Source organism: Salmo salar, chromosome ssa02 (assembly GCF_905237065.1).
Source record: "Salmo salar chromosome ssa02, Ssal_v3.1, whole genome shotgun sequence".
Lineage (NCBI taxonomy): Eukaryota > Metazoa > Chordata > Actinopteri > Salmoniformes > Salmonidae > Salmo > Salmo salar.
This window is the reverse complement of record NC_059443.1, coordinates 42,031,437-42,058,558: the sequence shown is the minus strand read 5'-3', so window position 1 is coordinate 42,058,558 and position 27,122 is coordinate 42,031,437. Positions and strand designations below refer to the sequence as shown.

Genomic DNA, 27,122 nt, shown 5'->3' with positions numbered 1-27,122 from the left:
ATTTTTTTGTGTGAAATTGTAGCCTAGACTCTTTATTCTACTGAAATAAAAGGCTACCATTGTACATAAAGAAACGCTTTTCTGGGCGTGTCTCTGTAAACCAATAGAACAAACTGAGAGGTGGGGTTACGTGGTCCATGATAATAAATACAGTGAGTTGCTCACGAGTAGTTGCTCCTCTCTCCGAAGTAGGTCCATTCTAAGGCCGAGAAACGACACCAAACTGCAAATATGCCCAGAAAATTCTTCGTCGGTGGTAACTGGAAGATGAATGGCGACAAGGCAAGCCTTGGCGAACTCATCAAAACCCTGAACTCTGCGAAGCTCGACCCCAACACCGGTGCGTGGTTATGTGTGGTTTCTGTGCTTTAATGTCTGACTCGTGTAGTAGACTGAGAGTTGATCTTTGAAATTCTGTAACTTGTCGCATTGGGTTGCCTGGTGTAGCCTATTCAGTTGAATTGACAATCGCACGGCACACTTGCATTGTGAAATGTATCAGTGCACGAATCAATGGGTGGCAAACCAAGCTATAGGTCCATTTTCATTGCCACTTTCACAAGGGTTTTAAATTATAGCATACCCTGACCCCAATGTTGACGTAATTATGGTGCGATGGCGACAATTTGTGGAATCACCAATGCAGAATACATAGGCCTATTTTGGTACTGAAGCCCACTATACTCCTTTGCAACCAGAGAAAGCCATTTGTCGGGGGATTTCAACCAGTATTTTAAACTGAACTAGGATAGAAGAACACGACTTGCTAAGTGGATTTTATGTCAGTGGGCGTACATTCCGAACAGCACGTAGACACTACTGTCTGGCGCAAGCGGGGGGCGAAATGTCTGTTCTTTGATGTATTATAATGATCCATCCGATCGCGCGCCCTGCTCATATAGCTACCAGGAGGACCAAATGTGGTTATAGCACAGTACTTTAATTTAGAAATGCATTATACCGTTAGACACGAACTAGTTTATGCGCAACATACTAATTTTGTTAACCAATAAAAATGATTGAGTTCTCTACCCCGCCATGGAGATGTTGGTGTTTCCGCCGTTCTCTATCGTGCATTTCCAAACTGCCACAGACGCCTAAATGCAATATGCCCTGTTTGCATTTGAACACCGTTTCAAGAACCGGCTAAACGTACTTAGTCAGATTTTGTCGTCTTTTTTTTGTTTGTTTTTGTAGGATACGCTCATGGGTGTTATTGCGCACTCCGTGGAGCAACAAATAGAAGGAAACGTTCTGTCCGTGTAGTAGCCTACGTTTCAGTGTACAGCCTCGGACTTTACCCCACAGAAAGAGCCACCCCTTACAACTCGTCTACACAGTACAGACTGACTGACGCATGAAACAGGACGCTGCATGTGCCTCGCGTAGCTTTTCCCATGTGTCTCTTTCTAGAAATGTAAAGTCACTATTCAGTCACTTCTTCCCTGGGCCGTTTTATGAACCTGCAGAGTATCTTAAATTCTTTATCCTGTGGTTGACCTTTGAACTTAAGGTCCTGTTCGACCCCAGCAGAATGTGACTTTTGTGATTTGAGTTCTAGTGACCTTTTGGAGGTTGAACTAGGACCTTTTTGCAGCGGGGGACTGACTCTTGGCAGGGATAAATGACCTTTACAGAGGGAATAGTGACTGGAAGTTTAATATAGACTCACTTAACCCCAAGATACAGTTACATTGCTAATGTCAGTGTATGCCTACTGTACTCCACAACACTAGGGATATCCCACTTGTACAGTGTGTACTAATGCTGCAGACTCAGGTATTGGACTGTATAACCAACACTGGATCAAATAGGCCTAATTTTGATCAGTAGGCCTTGTTGCTTTATACACAAGTGACTAGGAGTGAGACACTACATGGAGTTGTCACCACTCCCAAAGGAAAGCCTTTTCCCCTGATACTAGATGTCACCAACAATCACTGTGTACCCATCCCAAGTTGTGTACCCATGTTTTTCTGAAAATATTACTGTAACATGGGCATCCATGTAAACATCAAGGGGCAAATCCTAACTTCCACTTAGAATTTTCACTTCGTCTCACACATTGACATCAATGCATGACTGAGTGAACATTTTAAACTGAAGTGGAATTTAAGATTCACCTCGAAGAATACAAACAGGTCCAGTGTAAGTCAGTCTGTTATTTAAACCCTGAGAATAGTGGTCAGTGCATGACCGTGTTGGTTCTCTCTCAAATCAAATGTATTTATATAGCCCTTCTTACATCAGCTGATATATCAAAGTGATGTACAGAAACCCAGCCTAAAACCCCAAACTGCAAGCAATGCAGGTGTAGAAGCACGGTGGCTAGGAAAAACTCCCTAGAAAGGCCAAAACCTAGGAAGAAACCTAGAGGAACCAGGCTATGAGGGGTGGCCAGTCCTCTTCTGGCTGTGCCGGTTGGAGATTATAACAGAACATGGCCAAGATGTTCAAATGTTCATAAATGACCAGCATGGTCAAGTAATAGTAATCACAGTGAACAGGTCAGGGTTCCATAGCCGCAGGCAGAACAGTTGAAACTGGAGCAGCAGCACGGCCAGGTGGACTGGGGACAACAAGGAGTCATGGCAGGTAGTCCTGAGGCATGGTCCTAGGGCTCAGGTCCTCCGAGAGAATTAGAGAGCGCATACTTAAATTCACACAGGACACCGGATAAGACAGGAGAAATACTCCAGATATAACAGACTGACCCTAGCCCCCTGACACATAAACTACTGCAGCATAAATACCTCTGTGCTTGCAGAGGTGGTCTGCGGCGCCCCATCAATCTACCTTGAGTTCGCCAGGGCCAAGCTGGACCCTAAGATCGGCGTGGCCGCTCAAAACTGCTACAAGGTCAAGGGTGGTGCCTTCACCGGGGAGATCAGGTAATGGACATGCCCTGTAACTGCGCATGCTAGTGTCTTCAGGACTCTAGTGCTTTACTGAAACAAACATTGTAGGCTGACAAATTGTACTTTGTTAATCTCCTTTCTCACACTTCTTTCTTTTCCCCTTCTCTCTCACTTCCTTTATGCCCCCCTCTCTTTCTCTCCTCAGCCCTGCGATGATCAAGGACGTTGGTGTGCACTGGGTGATCCTGGGCCACTCTGAGAGGCGCTGGGTCTTTGGAGAGACTGATGAGGTAAATGGCTTATTTGATGGAGTGCTCTTGTTTATGAATGTGTAGTCTTGGGAGGAGTCGTCTGCCACCTCCAAAGACTATCGCAAGAACAGGGCCGTGACAGTATCGGATTATGTCTCTTGCAACAGTGAATGTACCTTTTTAAAGTGACAGAATTTGAGGAGCAGTGACGAATCATTTTAATCTCCTTTCGCATTTTTTTTTATTAACACTCAAGGTGTTGATCAAGTAGTGGAAATGTGAAAAATATTACAACCTGTCTGATTGGATAACTGTGTCCTGACAGCTTATTGGTCAGAAGTGCGCCCACGCCCTGGAGAATGGCCTGGGTGTCATTGCCTGCATTGGTGAGAAGCTGGACGAGAGGGAGGCTGGCATCACAGAGAAGGTCATCAACGCACAGACCAAGCACTTCGCAGGTATTGTAACCGTCACTGAAATCACTGCTTCATCATGAGTTACACAGGACCACAGATTCTGCTCAGGCGTACATATATTATCAGAGTGCTGATCTAGGATCAGTTTGCGTTTTATTTCTTTGAAAATGGGCCCTGAACTTTACAATGCACGGAGAAGAGTTAAACATGTCAATAATATGTGTATATATAACAATAATATGTATATATTACAATTGTATAAACTGCAAAGGCATCTTTGTATCTGGCAGGCAATCAATTACTGTATGTACAGTGTATTACATTATAGCGACTCTAACAGTGTTGAATGTAGTTATACTACTGCTGTGTGAATGCATCCTATTGGCACAGGGATAGTGTGCCCGCCACAGACGTGATTGGGACTTTCAGTGTAATGAATTAGTTTTCCTTTTCGTTAACAACTTGGTTATATCTAGCGTGTCCATGATGGCACTTTGTCCATTTTGAGTTCTCCATTTTTATTAATGTGAATGCAGTACTGTCTTCATTATGTCAATTCTGTTTACAGACAACATTAAGGACTGGTCCAAGGTTGTTCTGGCCTATGAGCCTGTGTGGGCCATCGGCACCGGCAAGACCGCATCCCCCGCACAGGTAAGTGTTTCTTCTATTGTCATCATTACAATTGTATGACCTCAATGGAAAGAACATGGGACCGTTGGGGACGTGACTAAAAGCCTGAATCCCTTTATACTGTATAGATTCAGTCTAGACTAGAGCAGAATGTGTTGTCCATTTGAGATTCATCACTAAATTGAAGACTGAAGTCAGAACATACTGGACTTTGGAACCCATATTCATGTTTTTATTTGAATCTTTTATTCTTTATCTTTGTCTCTCAGGCCCAGGACGTTCATGACAAACTGAGGCAGTGGGTAAAGGCCAATGTGTCTGAGGCAGTAGCCAACTCTGTCAGGATAATCTATGGAGGTGAGACAAACTCATCTGCTTCACGTTTAAACACACTTAAGCTGTTAATGCCACGACCACCACAATGGGGATTTATAGGTTTTGTCATTGCATAGCTAATCTAATTCAAGTCCGGGACATGCAGTGGTAGAAGCATACAGTGGACTCTCTTTTCTCCCCACCACTCTGTCTCTCTTTCATAAATCCATTCCTCACTCATATCCGTCTCTTCTCAGGTTCCGTGACAGGTGGCACCTGCAAGGAGCTGGGAGGCATGAAGGATGTGGACGGTTTCCTGGTTGGCGGCGCTGCACTCAAGCCAGAGTTCGTTGACATAATCAACGCCAAGCAATAAAAACCCTGACGTGGTCAGACCATGTCCATATTTGAGGCCAACTCCATTCAGATGACACATGAACCATCATCCTCAACTCGGCACTTAGAACCCCCTTGTGTGACGATGTCTTTACCTCTGTGTCCTTTTTTGGTTTAATGTTTCAAAGAAAAGGGACAGATTGACAAGCATACTATACAGCAGTGAAAGGTGTTAGTTCCACTGAGATGGTGTTTTTTGTACTGGCCTACACCACTGTTTAAAGGGACTGTGCTTGACAACACCATCCTGGATGGAACAACAACCCATGCCTTTTACTTGGAAGTTTACAAGCTTTTATGTATACAGTGTCAATTAGCAATGTCAATCAGATTAACTTGTCTTTGTACTATAGATGACTCTTTGTAACTATGTTCTGTGGCTTATCCCTTCCCATAGAACACATGATCCTCTCTGGTCAAGAGTGAGTTGGTCATGGCTGACTGGGTGGGCGGGGGCCTAGGAAATGTTGTAATAAAAGGTTTAGACTAGTTGTGTCTCGTTTTTTATTTTATGTCTCTGGACACACCGCATGATCTTGAATACTACGAGGCTGTATTCCTACTCATGTGTAAAGCCAGTCAGACTACAGTATCTGGTGGTACTTTGGTAACATGATGCCAATTTCCTAAGCGTTCATATAGCTAATGGTGCAATTCACATGTCCACTAAGCGACACCAAATCACCAATATCCTCAAATACAAGTTATTTCTCTTCTGCAGCATTCTTAAAGTGAGCTGTTTTATAAAGGACAAACACTATCCTATTTTCTCTTGTGGCTTCTTTTCTCCTTACCTTGACTGCTGAAGCTGTCAAATTATGTAATATGCCAGGGAGATATGTATACTGTAGCTAAGAAAGTAATACTAAGTGTATGTTGTGTCGTAAGATGTTAGTAGCCCATGTGCTTCACCCTAATAATTTGGTCCATACCCTTCATTTAGCCTACTGTTCTGACTTGTTGGTGCACATGTAGCCTACAGCCTGTTTTAGAGAAATGTCAATGAATATTGTAAGTGCTTTCAATGCTCCCTTTAAACAATTTTGGGGGAGTTTGCCCCACCAAGATTTACATGCTAAAATCGCCACTGCCAAGAAGACTTGCGGCTGTAATCGCTTCCAAAGGCGCTTCAATAAAGTACTGTGTAAAGGCTCTGAATACTTATGATTTTTTTGGCCAATAGCCTGTTTTAGAGAAATGTCATAATTCAATATTGTAAGAGCTTTCATTGTTTCATGCCCCCTTTCTTTATCCTATGGTTCTGACTTGGCCTTCAGGGAGAATACTGTAAGAACGGCCCATGTTATGAATTCTGTCGCTGTACATTTCAAAAGTGCTGAACAAATAGTTATATTGACTGCGTCAGTCCTAGCTCGCTCATTCATGTCTTAATCTAAATTACGGATTGCCTCTTATCCGCTCGTCCCCTTATGCCATAATTACGTCTCAAACCACATCTGTTTAAGCAAGTCAGTCATATCTATGTTTTTTTTTTAAATGCTGAATGAACTGTTCCGCAGTGGAAGGTGTTGGGACAGCTTTGTGGGCACCGTTTGTCACCGTTATAGTCCAATTAATGTGTTGTGTAGTGGCTTTGCTGGCATGCATCTAAACAATTTTTTTTTTGTCCAACCAAGATTTAAATGCTAAAATCGCTACTGATTATAATCAATGTGGGATGGCGGATGACCACAGCCGCTAATCCAAGAGATGTAATTATGAAGCTCTCTTCTGAGGGGAAACATGGAGCAAAAAAATTGCGGTAAATTATAAATGCAACCCCAACTTTGCGATGGAAAAGATATGCTGTAGCCTTAGGGAACAGAGGTTTTAAAGACGGCTGTTACATCTTTACAAGCCAAGACCCTCCAGTCACACTCGTGGGAGGACAGCAAGAAGCTGACGTCTTTCCCTTGAAGGATCTTGGTCTTCGGGCAGGTAGACACTATGGATCACCCCTCATAACGAGAACAGAGCCCAAGGTGCCAAAGAGGGACTGAATAGCCGCCAACACTGGGTCGCGCAGGAGCCCGTTGGAAGTAGCCGTTGCAGCGGAGGATTAAGGACCAGCCTGATGTGTGGCATTGCAAGAAATAAGCTTTAAACCCACTAAATGTTCTCTCCACCAACAAGAGTGTGAACAGTTTGAGTCATGAACAGTGCTTGCACGGGATGTTCCCCAATGCTGGATGGGTGACCTGAGTGAAAAAGTTTCGGAACCCCTGCTATATCGCACAGTAATAGGTTACTGTAGCCTACCCATACTGTCAAATATTTTACATAAGCTACTGGTCTATTTACTGTGTTGGCAGAATGTTTTAATCGTTTGCAGTAATGCTGTATCCGGCAAAGGACTGTGTCAGTTTCTGAAAGAGAAAATAATGGCAAATGGTTGTGCACCTGTCAGTGAACGTTTAAATTCAACATTGCATTGGCTTTTCCCCCAATCTAAATATGGACTGCCCACAAATTCTTAAACATTGTCCAGGGCTAACTACTAAAAAAAAAGCAATCACTGTACATACAGTAGCGTACATATAGGCCTACTTCAATGTAAAATATCAACTGTTCACCTTTTAAATTCGACTGTATATTCTGCCATTGGCTTCCCTGAAAACTGGTACTGACAGGAGGAGCAATATGAGTCTGTCAGAGGTCATCACTCTGGATGGGGATGGTGATAGAGGATTTGATGGTCCACACAATGAAGAAGCAGATGTCCTTTCCAGTGATGTGGAACTGACCTTGTGCCAGTAAGACCCTCCCTCACTCCCTCTTCAATGGTAAGGTCCCATGCACCATAGGGACACTTGACCTCCACCACTACTGTGGTGCCCACCAGACCCTCCAGTGAGGCACCCAGGATCCCAGACGCCGTGACCTAAAGCCCGGACTCCTGCATATCCATCCCTGTAGCCATTTGAAGGCCTTGATGCGCTCCTCTTCGTTATCTGTGGCCCACTTTACAGACAACATCCCATCCAATGACTGATTTGAGGACCCTTTTTTTTTAGCAGCGACAGAGTAAAGCGCTTGGCCCTAACCACTGCTCCATAATTTCTGTCCGTTAACCTCCCTCTCCTCATGGTGTGCCAGTTGGGGTTAGTGCGCTGTCCAACTGTTGCCTGCTGTATAACCTCCTGCTGCTCTGCTGACTACACCATGCCAGCCAGGATGCCTGCATGCCCCAGGTGCCCTTATTTTTTAAACTTCCTAGGGATCGGTGTCCCTTCCACGGGACGGTTGAGCTAATGCAGGCTAATGTGATTAGCATGAGGTTGTAAGTAACAAGAAAATTTCCCAGGACATACACATATCTGATATTGACAGAAAGCTTAAATTCTTGTTAATCTAACTGCACTGTCCAATGTACAGTAGCTATTACAGTGAATTAATAGAATTCTATTGTTTGAGGAGAGTGCACAATTCTGAACATGAAAAGTTATTAATAAACAAATTAGGCACATTTGGGCAGTCTTGATACAACATTTTCAACAGACATACAATGAATCATTGGATCAGTCTAAAACTTTGCACATACACTGCTGCCACCTAGTGGCCAAGATCGAAATTGCACCTGGGCTGGAATAATACACTATAGCCTTTCTCTTGCATTTCAAAGATTATGGTAAAAAAAAGAAAAAATAATGTTTTTTTTTTCCTTTGTATTATCTTTTACCTGATCTATTGTGTTACATTCTCCTACATTCCTTTCACATTTCCACAAACTGTGAAAAAGTGGTTCCTTTCAAATGGTACCAAGAATATGCATATCCTTGCTTCAGGGCTTGAACTACAGGCAGTTAGATTTGGGTATGTCATTTTAGCCGAACATTTTAAAAAAAGGGGCATATCATTAAGAGGTCCGGTACAGACAGGGTGACAGGGAGGGTAGCTGATGTTCTGGCTCAGGTTCAAGGAGACATGCCGTCCCTCTGATCCTGCCCCGGAGACGGTTCCTTGGCCACTGAAGATCCTCGTCTGTGGGCTCTCGGGACAGAGGGTTGTAGTCTTCAACCGGGTACAGGTCCTCCACTGACTGCACCTGGTTGGGCACGGCTGGCTTCCTCAACTTGCGTTCCACATCCGTACGCCTGATATTGTGAACCACCAAAATAGGCTGCATGACTAGGGCTGTTGCGGTGACCATATTACCGCCAAACCGGCAGTCACGAGTCATGAAGCAGTCAAATTCCACGTGACCGTTTAGTCATGGTAATTAGGATTCTCCAAGCTCTGATGTTGCTGATGGTCATTAGTAGCCTACCAAACTTGCTATCTTCCTGGTACTCAGCACTCTATTGTCCCTGTAATTACTCTGACATCAATGCAAATGTATCGTAAATCTAGTCAAACACTTCATGAGTCCATGAGCTCATGTTGCGCAACATTTGTATAGGCTATGCAATTGTGAGAGAAAATAGAGTGATGGCCTCTATTAAAAAGAGGAGGATCCCATCAGCGTTATATAGGCTAGGGCTACTATATTCATTTCTCAACTTTCCTAATATTAAGCACATTGCTTATTTTACAACAGGAGTATAGCCTACCTGGCTGGCATGGAAATTAACCATGAGAAAAGCATCCTCCATTTGCTATTTAAGTGCATAGATAGGTATTTTTTCCCGCTGACCCTGTTTCGAGACAGGTGCATGATAATGGTCCATTCTAAATCAAAACAAATTTCACACATATTCATCAGCCAACAAGATGAGTAGGCCTAACAAACAGCAGAATCACTAGCCTATGTCAATCTACTATCCACCATAGTACAAAAGCTGAGCTATTCTATTCTGTGTGAGAAGTAAATATTCCAAACACAGTCCGTGATGCGATAGATCCCAAATTAATACAACCACTAGCATCAAAAAAACATTAAACATTTATGGCAATTTAGCTAGCTAGCTTGCACTTGCTAGCTAATTTTTCCTATTTAGCTAGCTTGCTGTTGCTAGCTAATTTGTCCTGGGATATAAACATTGACTTGTTATTTTACCGGAAATGCACAAGGTCCTCTACTCCACCAATTAATCCACACATAAAACGGTCAACCAAATCGTTTATAGTCATCTCTCCTTCCAGGCTTTTTCTTCTCTTGAATTTATATTGCGATTGGCAACTTTCATAAATTACGTGCATTACCGCAATCCGACCAATTTCGTCTTTCAGTCACCCACGTGGGTATAACCAATGAGGAGATGGCACGTCGGTACCTGCTTCTATAAACCAATGAGGAGATGGGAGAGGTAGGACTTGCAGCACGAGCTGCGTCAGAAATAGAACTGACTTCTATTTTAGCGCTTGGCAACGTAGACGCTCATTGGCGCGCGCGGGCAGTGTCGGTGCAATAATTTAATAATATAGATTTCAAAATGTATTTTGCAATGCTCGCACACACAACGCGAGCGGTGTAGTCAGCCTGCTAGGCTATTTCTTCACATTATCAACGCAGCAATGCGCACATGGCAGTAGGCTATAAGCACGAATGTTCCATTAGCGGGAAAGAAAAGGCATAGTTTATTGCCTTATGCTGGGCATCATTCACAAGTGATAGGCCAATATTGTCACCCATCAGACTTAATCCTGTCTTTACATATACTAAATAATATATGTGTGAAATTTGTTTTGATTCAGAATGAACCATTATCATGCACCTGTCTCGAAACAGGGGCAGCGGAAAAAATACATGTCATCTATGCACTTAAATAGCGAATGGAGGGCGCTTTTCTCATGGTTCATTTTCATGCCTGCCAGGTAGGCTATAATCCTGTTGTAAAGATAAGCAATGTGCTTAATATTAGGAAAGTTGAGGAATAAGTATAGTAAGCCTAGCCTATAGAAAACTGATGGGATCGTATTATTTGTACTAAGTTTTCCCTCACTATAGCTACACTTCTCCACATGGGAAGACTGCTCTAATGCTCATCCTTGAAAAATAACATAAGGTCTGAAATAGACACCGAAGTCGACATACTGTACAAACAGTTATCTAGGCTATTTTTTGATCTACCGCTCTGCTAACTAGCTAGCTAAAGTGTAGTCAGTGGCTAGATAAGACAGAGAAAGGGGACGTAAGAAGTTCATGGATTGGACACAGAAGGTCTATGATCGCGCTGGTGAATGGTAGCTGATAGTGTCAGCTAGAGATGATATTCAGGAGCTTCCAGCAGGAATTTGTAGTCTTGCTAATTACCATTTAAATTTTTTGTAAATTGAGGCAAATATATTGATAAAACTCACCTTGTCCGTGAGAGAATTACACTGTTAAACATACACAAAACACAGACCTTATATGAAGTAGTTCTAAAATCCCAGATGCAAAAATGAATGGTGAAAAAACAATTGGAACCATTACCGGGTTAATGGCTAGGTTTTATGGGTATTATGATGTATCCACAGTGCTGGACTATCGGCCATATACCACATCCCCTCAGGCCTTATTGGTTAATTAAACCATGGCATTGTTGAATACTCGTTTCTGATTGGCTTGAAGGTCATTCTAGAGTCTGCATTATTTAAGTGATAATGCCCAAAAAGCCAGTGTTTGGAGGATATGTTGGCAAGGGTGTTGTTAGGCCCGAGACGAAATGGAAGGCTGGCAAACCGTGCCAATATATCCTCCAAACACCAGCTTCGAGGGCATTATCACTTTTATAGAATGGGTTACCAACATATTCAAATAATGATTTACATATTTTCATTAAAAACATTATTTTGATCAATTTATTCATACTATTTCCTCCTTCCACAAGATATAATCCCGACACAAATCTAGGGTTGCTACCCAAACCGGCTGGTCGTTCATTCTATCGGTTCGGTTGGTTGGTTCTTCTGTAAAAAAATCTATGGACGCGACCCAGTCTGTCACACCCTGATCTGTTTCACCTGTGTTTGTGATTGTCTCCACCCTCCTCCAGGTGTTGCCCGTCTTCCGCATTATCCCCTGTGTATTTATACGTGTGTTCTCTGTTTGTCTGTTGCCAGTTCATCTTGTTTGTCAACCAACGTTTTTGTTCTCAGCTCCTGCTTTTCCCAGTCTCTCTTTTTCTCGCCCTCCTGGTTTTGACCCTTGCCTGTCCTGACTCTGAGCCCGCCTGCCTGACCACTCTGCCTGCCCCTGACCCTGAGCCTGCCGACCTGTATCTTTGCCCCTCCTCTGGATTATTGACCTCTGTCTACCCTGACCCTGCCTGCCATCTGGTACCGTTGCCCCACCTCTGGTTTACTGACCCCTGCCTTCCTTGATCTGTCTATTGCCTGCCAGTTGAATCATTAAACCATTGTTAATTCGACGTGTCTGCATCTGGGTCTTACCTTCATACCTGATACAGTCGTTCATTCTAAATGTTCCATTGCCATACTAGCTGGCAATATTATTATCCCTTGCTTGCTAGCTAGCCAACTACGGCTAATGTACAGTCACATCAAAAAGTGCAGCCAGAATAGCAGCAAAGTAGCTGCATTTGCGTTTGTTTAAGTTGTTTTATAGTGACATTTATTTGGGTACATCCATAACAATTTCGCCTGGCATAGAAAATGTGTTCTCTCATCAGAACACTGTTGTTCAGAGGAGCTAGCCAACAACATAACTCACACAATCACTTCAAACTGAAGCTGGAAAGACAGCAAACTAAACCAAATCAAATTGCTTTTGTCACATGCGCTGAATACAACAGGTGTAGACCTTACTGTGAAATTCTTACTTACAAGCCCTTAACCAACAATGCAGTTTTAGGAAAATAGAGTTAATAAAATATTTACTAAATAAAGTTTACAAAATAAAATATCAATAATGAGGCTATATACAGGGGGTATCGGTTAGTCAAGGTAATTAAGGTAATTTGTACATGGGGGGGACAATGGTGGGGGGGACAATGCAAATAGTCCGAGTGGCCAATTGATTAATTGTACAGCAGTCTTATGACTTGGGGGTAGAAGCTGTTAACCTCTTGAGGACCCCTTCGAGATAAAATCCCGTTAACGGGAGCCTTTTGGACCTAGACTTGGCGCTCCGGTACTGCTTGCCGTAGCAGAAATATCACTTGGGTGACTGGAGTCTTTGACAATATTTTGGGCCTTCTTCTAACACCTCCTAGTATAGAGGTCCTGGATGGCAGGAAGCTTGGCCCCAGTGATGTACTGGGCCGTACGCACTACCCTCTGTAGCGCCTTATGGTCAGATGCCGAGCAGTTGCCATACCAGGCGGTGATGCAACCGTTCAGGATGCTCTCGGATAGTGCAGCTGTAGAACTTTTTAAGAAGCTGGGGACCCATTCCAAATCTTTTCATTCTCCTTAGGGGAAACTAGCTGCGCTTCGATTCCTGCCGGTCTGTCTCATCCCGACTCATGACATGTTCATTACTATGGGACAGCTGGAGATCAAATTTGAACATTGAGACAATGTTGCAAATGTTGGCTAGACAAGACAGCAAGAGTCATACAAATCTCCACTGTTGAAAACTAAATGTTAGACTAAAAGAAATGAGATAATGTCTAGATGCTTTTTATGGTGGAGATCAAGTTTATAAATTGCCTGGCTGGGCTGATGAAACAGTGGATTGCTCAGTCAGATGGAACAGAGTAAATAGGCATTTTAACATCATAGATTTCCCCAGTGGTAACTTGTGGAATAGACACTGGCTGGAATGCGCTTTTAACCAATCAACATTGAGGATTAGACCCACCCGTTGTATAATTAAGCAATAATGCACGAGGAGATGTGGTATATGGCCAATATACGACGGCTAAGAGCTGTTCTCATGCACAATGCAGACCTGCCAATCCTGTCCAACTTTTCAGAGTACCAGACGGGTGCGGAAATTGGAGATTCAACTCGCAAATCTAGTGCAAAGGCATTTTAGAAGCATTGCCTCTATAGCTAACACCGGACACTCATTCATTCTTCATCGCGCAGTCTTCTAAACTCCAGACTCCATTTAATGCCAAGATGTTTATATTTATTTTTGATTATACTTTTGTAATGCTTTTTGTGACTGGATCATAATTTGTATTTTTTTATTTTTTTATTTCACCTTTATTTAACCAGGAAGGCTAGTTGAGAACAAGTTCTCATTTGCAACTGCGACCTGGCCAAGATAAAGCGTAGCAATTCGACACATACAACAACACAGAGTTACACATGGAATAAACAAAACATACAGTCAATAATACAGTAGAACAAAGGAAAACAAAAAGTCTATATACAGTGAGTGGAAATGAGGTAAGTTAAGGCAATAAATAGGCCATGGTGGCGAAGTAATTACAATATAGCAATTAAACACTGGAATAGTAGATGTGCAGAAGATGAATGTGCAAATAGAGATACTGGGGTGCAAAGGAGCAAGATAAATAAATAAATACAGTATGGGGATGAGGTAGGTAGATAGATGGGCTGTTTACAGATGGGCTATGTACAGGTGCAGTGATCTGTGAGCTGCTCTGACAGCTGGTGCTTAAAGCTAGTGAGGGAGATATGAGTCTCCAGCTTCAGAGATTTTTGCAGTTCGTTCCAGTCATTGGCAGCAGAGAACTGGAAGGAAAGGCGGCCAAAGGAGGAATTGGCTTTGGGGGTGACCAGTGAGATATACCTGCTGGAGCGCGTGCTACGGGTGGGTGTTGTTATCATGATCAGTGAGCTGAGACAAGGTGGGGCTTTACCTAGCAGAGACTTGTAGATGACCTGGAGCCAGTGGGTTTGGCGATGAGTATGAAGCGAGGGCCAACCAACGAGAGCGTACAGGTCGCAATGGTGGGTAGTGTATGGGGCTTTGGTGACAAAACGGATGGCACTGTGATAGACTGCATCAAGTTTGTTGAGTAGAGTGTTGGAGGCTATTTTATAGATGACATCGCCGAAGTTGAGGATCGGTATGATGGTCAGTTTTACGAGGGTGTGTTTGGCAGCATGAGTGAAGGATGCTTTGTTGCGATATAGGAAGCCGATTCTAGATTTAATTTTGGATTGGAGATGCTTAATGTGAGTCTGGAAGGAGAGTTTACAGTCTAACCAGACACCCAGGTATTTGTAGTTGTCCACGTATTCTAAGTCAGAGCCGTCCAGAGTAGTGATGCTGGACGGGCGAGAAGGTGCGGGCAGTGATCGATTGAATAGCATGCATTTAGTTTTACCTGCGTTTAAGAGCAGTTGGAGGCCACGGAAGGAGAGTTGTATGGCATTTAAGTGTAACAGTGTAGGTTCCGTCCCTCTCTTTGCCCCAACCTGGGCTCGAACCAGGGACCCTTGCACACATCAACAACCGACACCCCACGAAGCATCGTTACCCATCGCGCCACAAAAGCCGCGGCCCTTGCAACACAAGGGGAAACCCTACTTCTAGTCTCAGAGCGAGTGACATCACTGATTGAAACGTTATTAGCGCGCACCACCGCTAACTAACTAGCCATTTCACATCGGTTACAGAAGCTCGTCTAGAGGTTAGTTAACACAGTGTCCAAAGAGGGGCCAGAAGTATACAGAATGGTGTTGTCTGCATAGAGGTGGATCAGAGAATCACCAGCAGCAAGAGCAACATCATTGATGTATACAGAGAAGAGAGTCGGCCCGAGAATTGAACCTTGTGGCACCCCCATAGAGACTGCCAGAGGTCCGGACAACAGGCCCTCCGATTTGACACACTGAACCCTATCAGAGAAGTAGTTGGTAAACCAGGCGAGGCAATCATTTGAGAAACCAAGGCTGTCGAGTCTGCCAATAAGAATGTGGTGATTGACAGAGTCGAAAGCCTTGGCCAGGTTGATGAATACGGCTGCACAGTATTGTCTCTTATCGATGGTGGTTATGATATAATTTAGGACCTTGAGCTCAGCTGAGGTGCACCCATGACCAGCTCTGAAACCAGAGTGCATAGCGGAGAAGGTACGGTGGGATTCGAAATGGTCGGTAATCTGTTTGTTGACTTGGCTTTCGAAGTTCACCTTAGAAAGACAGGGTAGGATAGATATAGGTCTGTAGCAGTTTGGGTCTAGAGTGTCACCCCCTTTGAAGAGGGGGATGACCGCGGCAGCTTTCCAATCTTTGGGAATCTCAGACGATACGAAAGAGAGGTTGAACAGGCTAGTAACAGGGGTTGCAACAATTTCGGCAGATAATTTTAGAAAGAGAGGGTCCAGATTGTCTAGCCCGGCTGATTTGTATGGGTCCAGATTTTGCAGGTCTTTCAGAACATCAGCTATCTGGATTTGGGTGAAGGAGAAATGGTGGGGGCTTTGGCGGGTTGCTGTGGAGGGTGCCGGGCAGTTGACCGGGGTAGGGGTAGCCAGGTGGAAACCATGGCCAGCCGTAGAGAAATGCTTATTGAAATTCTCAATTATAGTGGATTTATCAGTGGTAACAGTGTTTCCTAGCCTCAGAGCAGTGGGCAGCTGGGAGGAGGTGCTCTTATTCTCCATGGACTTTACAGTGTCCCAGAACTTTTTTGAATTAGTATTACAGGATTGAAATTTCTGTTTGAAAAAGCTAGCCTTAGCTTTTCTAACTGCCTGTGTATATTTGTTCCTAACTTCCCTGAAAAGTTGCATATCACGGGGGCTATTCGATGCTAATGCTGAACGCCACAGGATGTTTTTGTGCTGGTCAAGGGCAGACAGGTCTGGAGTGAACCAAGGACTATATCTATTCCTAGTTCTACATTTTTTGAGTGGGGCATGCTTATTTAAGATGGTGAGGAAGGCACGTTTAAAGAATAGCCAGGCATTATCTACTGACGGGATGAGGTCAATGTCATTCCAGGATACCCCGGCCAGGTCGATTAGAAAGGCCTGCTCGCAGAAGTGTTTTAGGGAGCGTTTGACAGTGATGAGGGGTGGTCGTTTGGTCGCAGACCCATTACGGATGCAGGCGATGAGGCATTGATCGCTGAGTTCTTGATTGAAAACAGCAGAGGTGTATTTGGAGGGTGGTTAGTTAGGATGACATCTGTGAGGGTGCACGTGTTTACGGATTTTGGGTTGTACCTGGTCGGTTCATTGATAATTTGTGTGAGATTGAGGGCATCAAGCTTAGATTGTAGGATGGCTGGGGTGTTAAGCATGTCCCAGTTTAGGTCACCTAGTAGCACGAGCTCAGAAGATAGATGGGGGGCAATCAATTCACATATGATATTGAGGGCACAGCTGGGGGCAGAGGGAGGTCTATAGCAAGCGGCAACAGTTACAGTCTTTCAGGTTGCGTGATCCTCGTAATGTTACGTGGAAAATACAACTAATGGGACGCAGAATTAAATGTATATCACACTCGCACAAATGCGACCAGTTATTTTTCGTATTTGCATTTCATTTCTTTCACCAGCAAATGCGAGTGAACTGCTGGCATTTTAGAGCCCACTAAATGACAATCTTATGTTCACTAACGTTAGCTTGAAACAATTAGTGTTTACCTTTCCACAACACACGGAGTCGAAAAGGGATTTGTCCATGTGTTTGTGTACAGCTAACAGTCGGCAAACTCAGCATCACAACAAACAGGAGGAGGGGCAGACACGGGGTAGCTACGTCCAATAATGACGTATTAATCTCCATGTCCGTTGACACAAACTCCGTACTTGTCTGTGTGTTGCAGCTCTAGAATCGGGATGGTAGATTTACTCAGTGGATTTATTTTTCATAAAAATGTAAAAAAATCAAATAAAATAGGCCCTATTCACTTCTGCATACTTTCTGCGTACTTTTATCTCGGATCTCGTACAAGCGTACATGGACAGAGTCGGTATGCAAAATGCGTGCATGTTGACAGGCGACGCAACGCAGAGTGCCTGGACACAGCCCTTAGCCGTGGTATATTGGCCATATATCACAAACCCCCAAAGTGCCTTATTGCTATTATAAACTGGTTATCAATGTAATTAGAGCATTAAAAATAAATGTTTTGTCATACCCGTGGTATATACCACGGCTGTCAGCCAATCAGCATTCAGGGCTCGACCCACCCAGTTTATAATTCCCTATAATGCACTGTATATTTGCATGGTAAAATTCAATGTCTATTCATAGATTGCTATTATATTGCTATTATAAACTCAGCATCACAACCAACACAAACACTCGGTCGCGTCATGCCATTGTTATGAACTTTCTCAAGCCTGCCTGCTATACTTACCTAGACACTGAACTGAAAACACAATGAAATCTTATGACACAGACCAGCCTAGTGGGTAGTGACTGGGAAGCAGGTATCAAATGATTTAGAACTGTGTGTGTGTGTGATTTGGCAATTTAACCAATCTACACTCTTACATTAATCTCCTGTTATGTATTATTATTATATTTTTTTATGTAACCTTTATTTAACTAGGCAAATCAGTTAAGAACAAAATCTTATTTACAATGACAGCCTACCCGGCCAAACTCTAACGTTGATGGGCCAATTGCGCGCTGCCCTATGGGACTCCAAATCATGGCCAGTTGCTATACAGCCTGGAATCGAACCAGGGAATCGAACCACCTTAGACCACTGTGCCAATCTATCAATAGATTATAGGTTGTCTCAAAATATGTTACATATATAGTTATAAACATTTATAGTTATTAAATAGTTTTGTCTTTCTCTTATTTTTTCTGGCTGTATAAATTATTACTCAATCCAATTTCAATTTTAATAATCCAATTTTCATATCTTATTTCAGTTTATCCCATTTCAGAGCGCTCGACGGGACTTTTATTTAGAAAATCGTGAGAGAAAAACACGTGACCGGATGAAAGAACCTCACACTGCTTTGTTTACGTTACTTGGAGTAGCTACTCGACTAGCGTTCCTCAAAATGTCAAAGATAGAGTTGCTGAGATTGTTTCTCAACGAAAGATTGACAGCTGCTGCTGATGAGATATTTGGGACAATTGAAAAGACAATTGTAGAGTACCAGGAAGAAGTGTCCCGCACGAAAGAGGAGAACAGCCGTCTACGGAGGATGCTAAGGTTACAAAAAACAGGTTTGGGACATTTTAAGACGTGTATGGGCACTAGCTAGCTAGCTTCTACTGCTTTGATATTACTGCATCTAGCTAGTACTGATTCATGTGAAGCTCATCAATATTTGCCCTTCTGACTCAAATTGCATTACCAGCATAGCCCCTTGGATTCTCGAGAGCTAATTCTATAGATTCCAACCTGCATTCTACACGTTTTGTCAGACCCCAAAAAGATGCAGGTTTGCCTGGCCTGCTCACTATGCTGTAGGTTTTACAAAGTAAGAATCAAAAGACAATCTTGTGCATGGGGTGGGAGGAAGCATAAGCAATGAGTGGCAGGTGTTCGAATCCCGGCTGTGGTTTGAATCCAGACTTGGCGTGTCTTTGTTTTCTACTTATTACTACTTATATTTATTGCTTTCATCATGTAATTTGATATAAAAAAATCCATTCTCCCTCAGACTCCCAGCCGCTGACTGTCTCTAACGAGGATCTTCCCCCTGAGCAGCAGCACTGTGAGCAGGAGTGGAGCCCAAGTCTGGAACAGGATGGTCCAGAGGCCACACAGATTAAAAAGGAGCAGGAGGAACTCCGGACCAGTCGGAGGGAAGAGCAACTTCAGTGGCTAGAGTCTGGTACCAAAGACTTCACATTCAGCCCTAGCCCTGCCTGTTTGAAAAGTAACTATGATCCGATTCAGAACCCAACTCATCCAACTCCTTCATCACATCTTCACCAAGTACAAAGTGAGGAAAGCAGAGAGAACCCAACTCATTCATCACATCTTCACCAAGTACAAAGTGAGACAAACAGTGAGAACCCAAGTCAGTCCTCATACCTTCACCAAATAGAAAGTGAGGAAGACGGAGAGAACCCGGCAGCTCAGTCCTCATATCTTTACCAAATACAAAGTCAGGAAAACCGAGAGAAACCATGGCAATGCCGTGTTTGTGACAAATGTTTCAACAATATCCATCATCTGAAAGCTCATGTGAGGAGTCACACAGGGGAGAGACCGTATAAGTGTCCTATATGTAGAAAATGCTTTATGACAACAAGCGCATTGAATAGACATCAGACAATTCACACTGATGGAAAACCGTTTAGGTGTAATTGTTGCGGCAAATCCTTCAAATGGATGAACTCCCTTGGAAGGCACATAAGGATTACCCACGAGAGGGAGAATATATGACAGTACCTCGTGTGGGGAAAGGGCGACAGTTGTTATGAAAAAGTTACATCCTGATGCTTTTTATATGCTATTGCCATATAATATTATAATATGCCATATGCTATTGCCATATAATTACACTATAACAAAATAGAACACTATGTTGTAGTTAATTATAGGGTGGCTATTGTGTGTTGTCTTCTTACATGTTTGTAACCACTTTCCCAGGGACTACAGATGGAAATATACATAAGTATTGATCAATGTGCATTGTCTTTGTCAAATAAGGCGTATCTTACACCTGTCTGTGCATAAAGATTGTTTATGTCTTGTTCATATGGTGTAATGTCACATCTGTTTTGACTACTGTTTTGTCCTTTTCCTCCAGTGATCAAAAGATCACTGATCCAAGACATTTTCCATGTGCCTACATTAGTCATTTTTTTTTTAACCTCAGTGATCTTTCTAATGTGCACAACTGGAGGCAAAAAAAAAAAAAATGTAACACACCAAATCTGTTGCCATAGTCTTATCCCTATTTAGCTATGTTTCTGAGTTTGATGCCATTGAAGACAAATGTTAAATAATTAAAGCATTTAAATAACTCTGTCTGAGAACTAAGGAGATGTCACATGACTGAGACTTGAGACTGATGACTTGAAATGATCTGGCCAGGTTTTGTAATGTTTTGTCACTGCCTGCTCATTTTGTAGCACGGTCTCCACACAGCCCGAGACAGTATTGCACTTGCAAAAAACTGATTGGCTAGTGAAACGCACACTCGACCCTCTGATTGGACACGCAAACTGTCAATCAACAAGGATCTTGGTGCGCCACAGTAGCGCAGTGAGAAGGATTTGGGGCCAGAAGTGTGAAACTGAATGCGAAAAATAAGTAAACAATGCATACTAATTTGTTTTTTATATTTATGCCTTTTCTTGTTCTATCTGGTCACTAACATAGGCCTACGGCATTACACCAAATTATAGTAATCTGTGTTTCAGAACCAAGAAGTTGCGTGTCTTGACTGTTGACCAAATGACCATTCATCAACATTGGCGCGCACATATCCAGGTTAGTGAACAGAAAGCACTTGTTTAATTTTCTGCCTGGCAAAAACAGAGTAGCCTACCGACGTTAATATTATCCATATAAAATTCAGTTTAGCAACCTGCTACAGACGCATCTTTGCCAGAACAATAGGCTACCTGGGGATTTCATTGATCATTTTCAGATTTCAGGCCTAGTTTGGTTGGGTAATAATTACATACCTCAGTGGTGGTACTGGCTATATGTCTAAAGATAGCTGTAACATTGAACTATCTTCAATACTTATGGGTTGAAGATGTAACATATTCTGGCGAATTAATTTCGATATTTGTGAGGAAGAAAAAGGCTACAGACAGATCATTCTTTCCATCCGACCCAGCTACCCCTGTTCTATACAGGTTGGCGGTATGATCCTGCTTGCTCTGGACTCCAGAGAAGTGAAAATGTGACGTGATATCCCTAGTTCATATTGACTGCTAACATGAATGACTTTCAGCTCAAACTGCATGTATAAAACGCAGTTTATTTCTATATCTTGCGTTTTGAAAATGCATCACCTGTGCGCGCGTGCATGTGCGTGAACGGGGATTGCAAGCTTTGAACCGCTCCTTTTTTTGGGGGGGGGGTCGCTGGTCAAAAGGTTTGAGAACAACTGAGCTAGCGAACAGATTTCTGATTTGCAGTACAGCTAAATCAAACTAGTATTCATTACACACTGCAATGGATATTCCAACCCTGAGCCCCGGCCTGCTCTGCTCTTGTTGATCAACAACTTGTTTTGGGCTGCCTAACCAATGCTGTGCTGTTTACGCCTACAGTGGCAGTTCAGGAGGCGAGTCAAAGAATTCTTCCGATTTCTTGTTGTTGTTGATTAGGCCTTTTCCAAAATATGCAATATCTTGCGCGTATAGCCTATGTTCAGTTCTGTTTGAGGATATTGTGAAAATGAGAAGGACCAGAGGTCAACTTTGATCGCTTGCTAATACTATAATAGATTTGAATAAAAAACAACATGTTTCTTCCCCGTGATGTATTTATCCGAGTTATTTACTTCACAATAAACCAGATTGGAGTAACTTTTGTGGTGCTGAAGGTTGAATCAGCAGCCGTGGCACAATCAATCGAAAATGGACAGCTCAGGGTGCTGAAAGTAGGCACATTCCAGTAATTCATTTCAACCGTCTTCATTTTAGTTAGACTTTACTAACAACCAGAGGGATTTGTGTTGGAGCCTATTTCTTAATATTTAAGAAATAAGAGGTAGGCCTACCTGTTTGGCAGAAATTGGGCTGGGCTGCTATATCCATAGTTTTGTAGTCTAATTCCTCCATCATGCACTCTTTAAATAGTCTACCTCCGTGTCAGTGAAGGACTGTTCAGTTAAAACCAGGACTCGAATTGAAGGGGTATGAGAGGGTATGCCATAGGTCTACTTTTAATTATTATTTTTTTAAATGCCAAAAAACGCAGGCCTACCCATTGTTAGCTTAAGATTTTGAAGAAAATCAAACGGATCCGATTATTTAAAGGGATGCTAGAAACAAGCTGTAAAATACCCTAGAAAGACGTGATTCCGATGCATATGCGATATCATTGTTTAGTTTATTTGACATTGAGGCTGAGATAAAAACCTTCTATAGCCCAGGAGACTGATTGGGAAGTAATCTAATTATGTCACTATGAATTGATTAAGCTATTCAATTTCTGTACAACAGAAGATCTTTATATTGGGTTATTAAGCCATGGAAGAAGAGTAGCCAGCAGTTAAAGCTTACATTTGTCTGCGTAGGTTGGCCTACTCGTTCTAAGGGTGGAAAGGTAGCCCTGACTTTTGAATGTACCACGCTCAGATTCCTAATTCGGTAGTTTGTGTGGTATTAACAAATATTGAGATTCGGTCCATGTGACTTGAGACTTGTTTGTGACTCGAACAATAGTTACTTGGTCCCATCCCTGAGTGGTACACATAAGGAGCGAAATTAATGTTCCTTATCGTTTATGAAATGGAGAATGTTCATAGCAATCTGAACTGACGGTGTCCACTCCACTCCTGTAGGTAGCGACATTGCAGAAGGCGTTAAGCCGTGGTGCACACGCTACGCAGGCTTTTGGCACAGCAGATCCATGAACATCTATCACTGATGAACGAACTTGTTGTCAAATAATAGCGTTGTCACTGATTGTTAGCTGGCTAGCATTCTGTAAAAATGTCTAAAATACAGTTGTTGAGAGTGTTTCTCAACCAGCGGCTAACTGTGGCTGCTGAGGAGATATTTGGGGCAGTTGAAAAAACGATAGCCGAGTACCAGGAAGAGGTTTCCCGTTCGAAAAAAGAGAACGACCGTCTACAGAAGATTCTTGACATCGTTATTAAACCTGAGATAAAGTTACAAAGAGCAGGTTTGTGACATTTATTATTCAACCTACATTTCTTACACATTGATAATGTAAGTTATTTCATTTTGAGAGCCAGTGTCGACAAAAGTAACATTATGTCTAGACATTCTTGAAGATTCAACGCGCATGCTCGCCCCCAGGATTCCTCCCGTTCCAGACATTATTTCCGTTTTTGTTGGGTGTAAATTCACTTGCCACATAGCCTAATAGTTTTTTGCCCGTTTTAGATTTTTTTGTTGATGTACTATAATTCAGTCAATATCTGATGGCTTTGTATATCCAAAAGCGTTGAGTATGTTACTCCATTATGCAGCTGTTACATTTACCAGAACTGTATTTTTGACCTTTTATCAATTTTGATAAATAATGTAACGTTGTAACATTAGTAGACTTCTCTCTCTCCAGACCTCCAGCAGCTCACTGTATTGGAGGAGGAGGTTCACCCTGAGCAGCAGCCCTGTGTGCAGGATTGGAGCCCTAGTCTTGGACAGGAGGACAGCGAGCCCATATGGATAAAAAAGGAGCAGGAAGAACTCAAAAAACAACTTCAGCTGCTGGAGTCTGACACCAGAGAGTTTATATTTGATCCTTTCTGTGTAAGTGATTTTGATCAGGACCCAACTCAGTCCTTGCAAATCCAAAGTGAGGAAAATAGGGAGAGAGATTCTCAACCAAACATTGTAACTGGACAGATCAAAACAGAACCTGATGGAGAGGACTACAGAATATCAGAACCAACCTGTTCTTCAGCTCAGAGTAAAAATAGTGAACATGTCAATGGGATGGAAAGCAAAGGTGCGGAGTCTGTTTTAAAGTCACACAAACCAAAGGCCACAAGAAAACAAAAAAGAAACACTTATAGCAGTGCAAATGGCATGAAATGTACTCCATGTTCTTGTAAGGTTTGTGGGAGGTCTTTTCGGTACAAGCGTCCCTTTTTTAATCATGTGCAAAGTCATGCACATATAGAGAATAAAGAACATGTCTGTGGTGTGTGTGGAAAGCACCTAGATTCTAAAGAGAGTATGAAAGATCACCTCCAAACTCACATCGTAGCTGAGCCTGAGTTTTGTCATGTTTGTGGTAAAACATTCACCACGAAGCTTAGGCTGAAAAAGCACATGAGGGTTCACACAGGAGAGAAACCATATCGCTGCGATGATTGTGGCAGGTGTTTCAGCGATGCCGCCAATTTGATCGGACACAAAAGGACTCACACCGGCGAGAAACCATATTGCTGCCAGGAATGTGGCCAAGGATTCACTCAAAGTGGACATCTGGTTTTGCACAGGAGGAGACATACTGGGGAGAAGCCATATCTCTGTTCTGTTTGTGGCAAAAGTTTCAGCACCAGATCAAATTATACAGGACACATGAGAGTTCACACAGGGGAGAAACCGTACAGCTGTCATGATTGTAGTAAATGTTTCAGCAATACTGCTAATCTGAGTGCGCACAGGAGGATTCATACAGGGGAGAAACCATATTGTTGTGATTATTGTGGCAAAGGTTTTGCTCAGAATGGAAATCTTAAAATGCACATGAAGACACACAGGAAATAAATCTTATGGGCTAATTGCTGTGTTTGTGAGAAATATCTCAGCACTGACACCCACCTAACTTGAGAATCCACACGAGAGAAATACATCTCTTTTGTGACTGTGGCAAAGCCTTTGCACAGTGGAAATTTGGCAAGGCATAAAGAGAATGTACAAAATGTCAGAATTCAGCATGCACAACAAAATTTCAACAGTTTGATAACACTGGAGAGAACTTTGATCTGGCTCATCTGACAGTGATCATGAGGTTTCACACACAGTGGTGAGAGACTATACAAGTATCCAATAGAAAATGCTTTATCACAAGTGTATTAACTAGACTTCAAAGGAGCCTAGTTGAGGAAAACTTGTAGGCCTACAGGCAATCCCTGCTGCAAGTGCTTCAAATGGACTCACTAGGAAGGCACATTCACAACAGGGAGAAAACATGGCAGGGCCTTTAGGGAAAGGGCATCAGACAGAGGATTGAGAGGCATATTCTCACTTCCACCAGTAAGAAGAGATGGGGTCTAGTACATACCCACAAGAACCCGGCTCTTGGATCAACAAGATATGACTGTACTAGCTTGAACTTACAGAAAATTGTTAGAAGTCCACATGAACATTGCGCAACAGATTGCTGAGCAGCAGGAGTCCCTGCTCATTAGTATGACACAGGACACATTTGAGCTGCTGTCTTGTATCTTGAAAACCAAACTTTGCATTTTTTGTCTTGAAAGTAAAATGCCTTCTCCAGTAATACATCATATCTGTTTTTAACACTGTTGTGATGTTGTTGTCTTACTTTTCAAAGTGCTTGTTACTTCATGGCTTTCATACCAAAACTATAGTCATACCTCTGAGTTTGATGTCAATTTGCTCGCAAAGAAAATGAATACTTGTCTATTTCATTGTATATGTATTGACAGGTATAAAGAATTAGTATGCTATGTTCCAGGTGAACTACTAAATGTGCATGGGCTACCATCTGAAATGTGTGCTTCTTATTGCAACCAGAAACTTAAATATCATAAAATATAAAAATGTATGATCATTTTTATATCATACATTTTCCAGACATCCAGAACGTGGCACAGAATAACAGATATGCTGTTTGGCTAATTCTATCCATGTATTTGATTTACTGTTGATATGTAATAAATATAATTTTGTGGGAAGACACAGACAGATGCAATCCCTTGGGTAACGTATCTATCTATATTTAATTATTATATTTCATTTAATTAATATATCTATCCTACCCTGCCTTTCTAAGGTCTTCGAAAGCCAAGTCAACAAACAGATTACCGACCATTTCGAATCCCACCGCACCTTCTCCGCTATGCAATCTGGTTTCAGAGCTGGTCATGGGTGCACCTCAGCCACGCTCAAGGTCCTAAACGATATCTTAACCGACATCAATAAGAAACAATACTGTGCAGCCGTATTCATTGACCTGGCCAAGGCTTTCGACTCTGTCAATCACCACATCCTCATCGGCAGACTCAATAGTCTTGGTTTCTCAAATGATTGCCTCGCCTGGTTCACCAACTACTTCTCTGATAGAGTTCAGTGTGTCAAACCGGTGGGCCTGTTGTCCGGACCACTGGCAGTCTCTGTGGGGGTGCCACAGGGTTCAATTCTTGGGCCGACTCTTTTCTCTGTATACATCAATGATGTCGCTCTTGCTGCTGGTGAGTCTCTGATCCACCTCTACGCAGACGACACCATTCTGTATACTTCAGGCCCTTCTTTGGATACTGTGTTAACAACCCTCCAGACGAGCTTCAATGCCATACAACTCTCCTTCCGTGGCCTCCAACTGCTCTTAAATACAAGTAAAACTAAATGCATGCTCTTCAACCGATCGCTGCCTGCACCTGCCCGCCCGCACAGCATCACTACTCTGGACGGTTCTGACTTAGAATATGTGGACAACTACAAATACCTAGGTGTCTGGTTAGACTGTAAACTCTCCTTCCAGACTCACATCAAACATCTCCAATCCAAAGTTAAATCTAGAATTGTCTTCCTATTTCGCAACAAAGCATCCTTCACTCATGCTGCCAAACACACCCTCGTAAAACTGACCATCCTACCGATCCTCGACTTCGGCGATGTCATTTACAAAATAGCCTCCAATACCCTACTCAATAAATTGGATGCAGTCTA

The 27,122-nt window shown here is 42.7% G+C and overlaps 2 protein-coding genes and 1 long non-coding RNA gene across 3 annotated transcripts; all 3 read left to right on the top strand.

Annotated features, from left to right (window-relative positions):
- The first annotated feature begins 103 nt into the window (after positions 1–103).
- LOC106583351 (triosephosphate isomerase B) lies at positions 104–5,358 on the top strand. Its single transcript, XM_014167455.2, has 7 exons — positions 104–340; positions 2,768–2,891; positions 3,064–3,148; positions 3,435–3,567; positions 4,094–4,179; positions 4,428–4,515; positions 4,731–5,358. The coding sequence occupies exons 1-7, from the start codon at positions 232–234 to the stop codon at positions 4,847–4,849; spliced, it is 744 nt and encodes a 247-aa protein (XP_014022930.1). The 5' UTR covers positions 104–231; the 3' UTR covers positions 4,850–5,358.
- A 13,230-nt stretch (positions 5,359–18,588) lies between these two features.
- Positions 18,589–20,299, top strand: LOC106584652 (uncharacterized). The gene is made up of 2 exons (XR_001323795.2): positions 18,589–18,815; positions 19,256–20,299. It is a non-coding gene; the product is annotated as an uncharacterized lncRNA (long non-coding RNA).
- Positions 20,300–22,756: 2,457 nt separating this feature from the next.
- LOC106583350 (zinc finger and SCAN domain-containing protein 2-like) lies at positions 22,757–26,140 on the top strand. Its single transcript, XM_014167447.2, has 2 exons — positions 22,757–23,415; positions 23,818–26,140. Exons 1-2 carry the CDS (start codon positions 23,223–23,225, stop codon positions 24,972–24,974), a joined length of 1,350 nt encoding a protein of 449 aa, XP_014022922.1. The 5' UTR covers positions 22,757–23,222; the 3' UTR covers positions 24,975–26,140.
- The last annotated feature ends 982 nt before the right edge of the window (positions 26,141–27,122 follow it).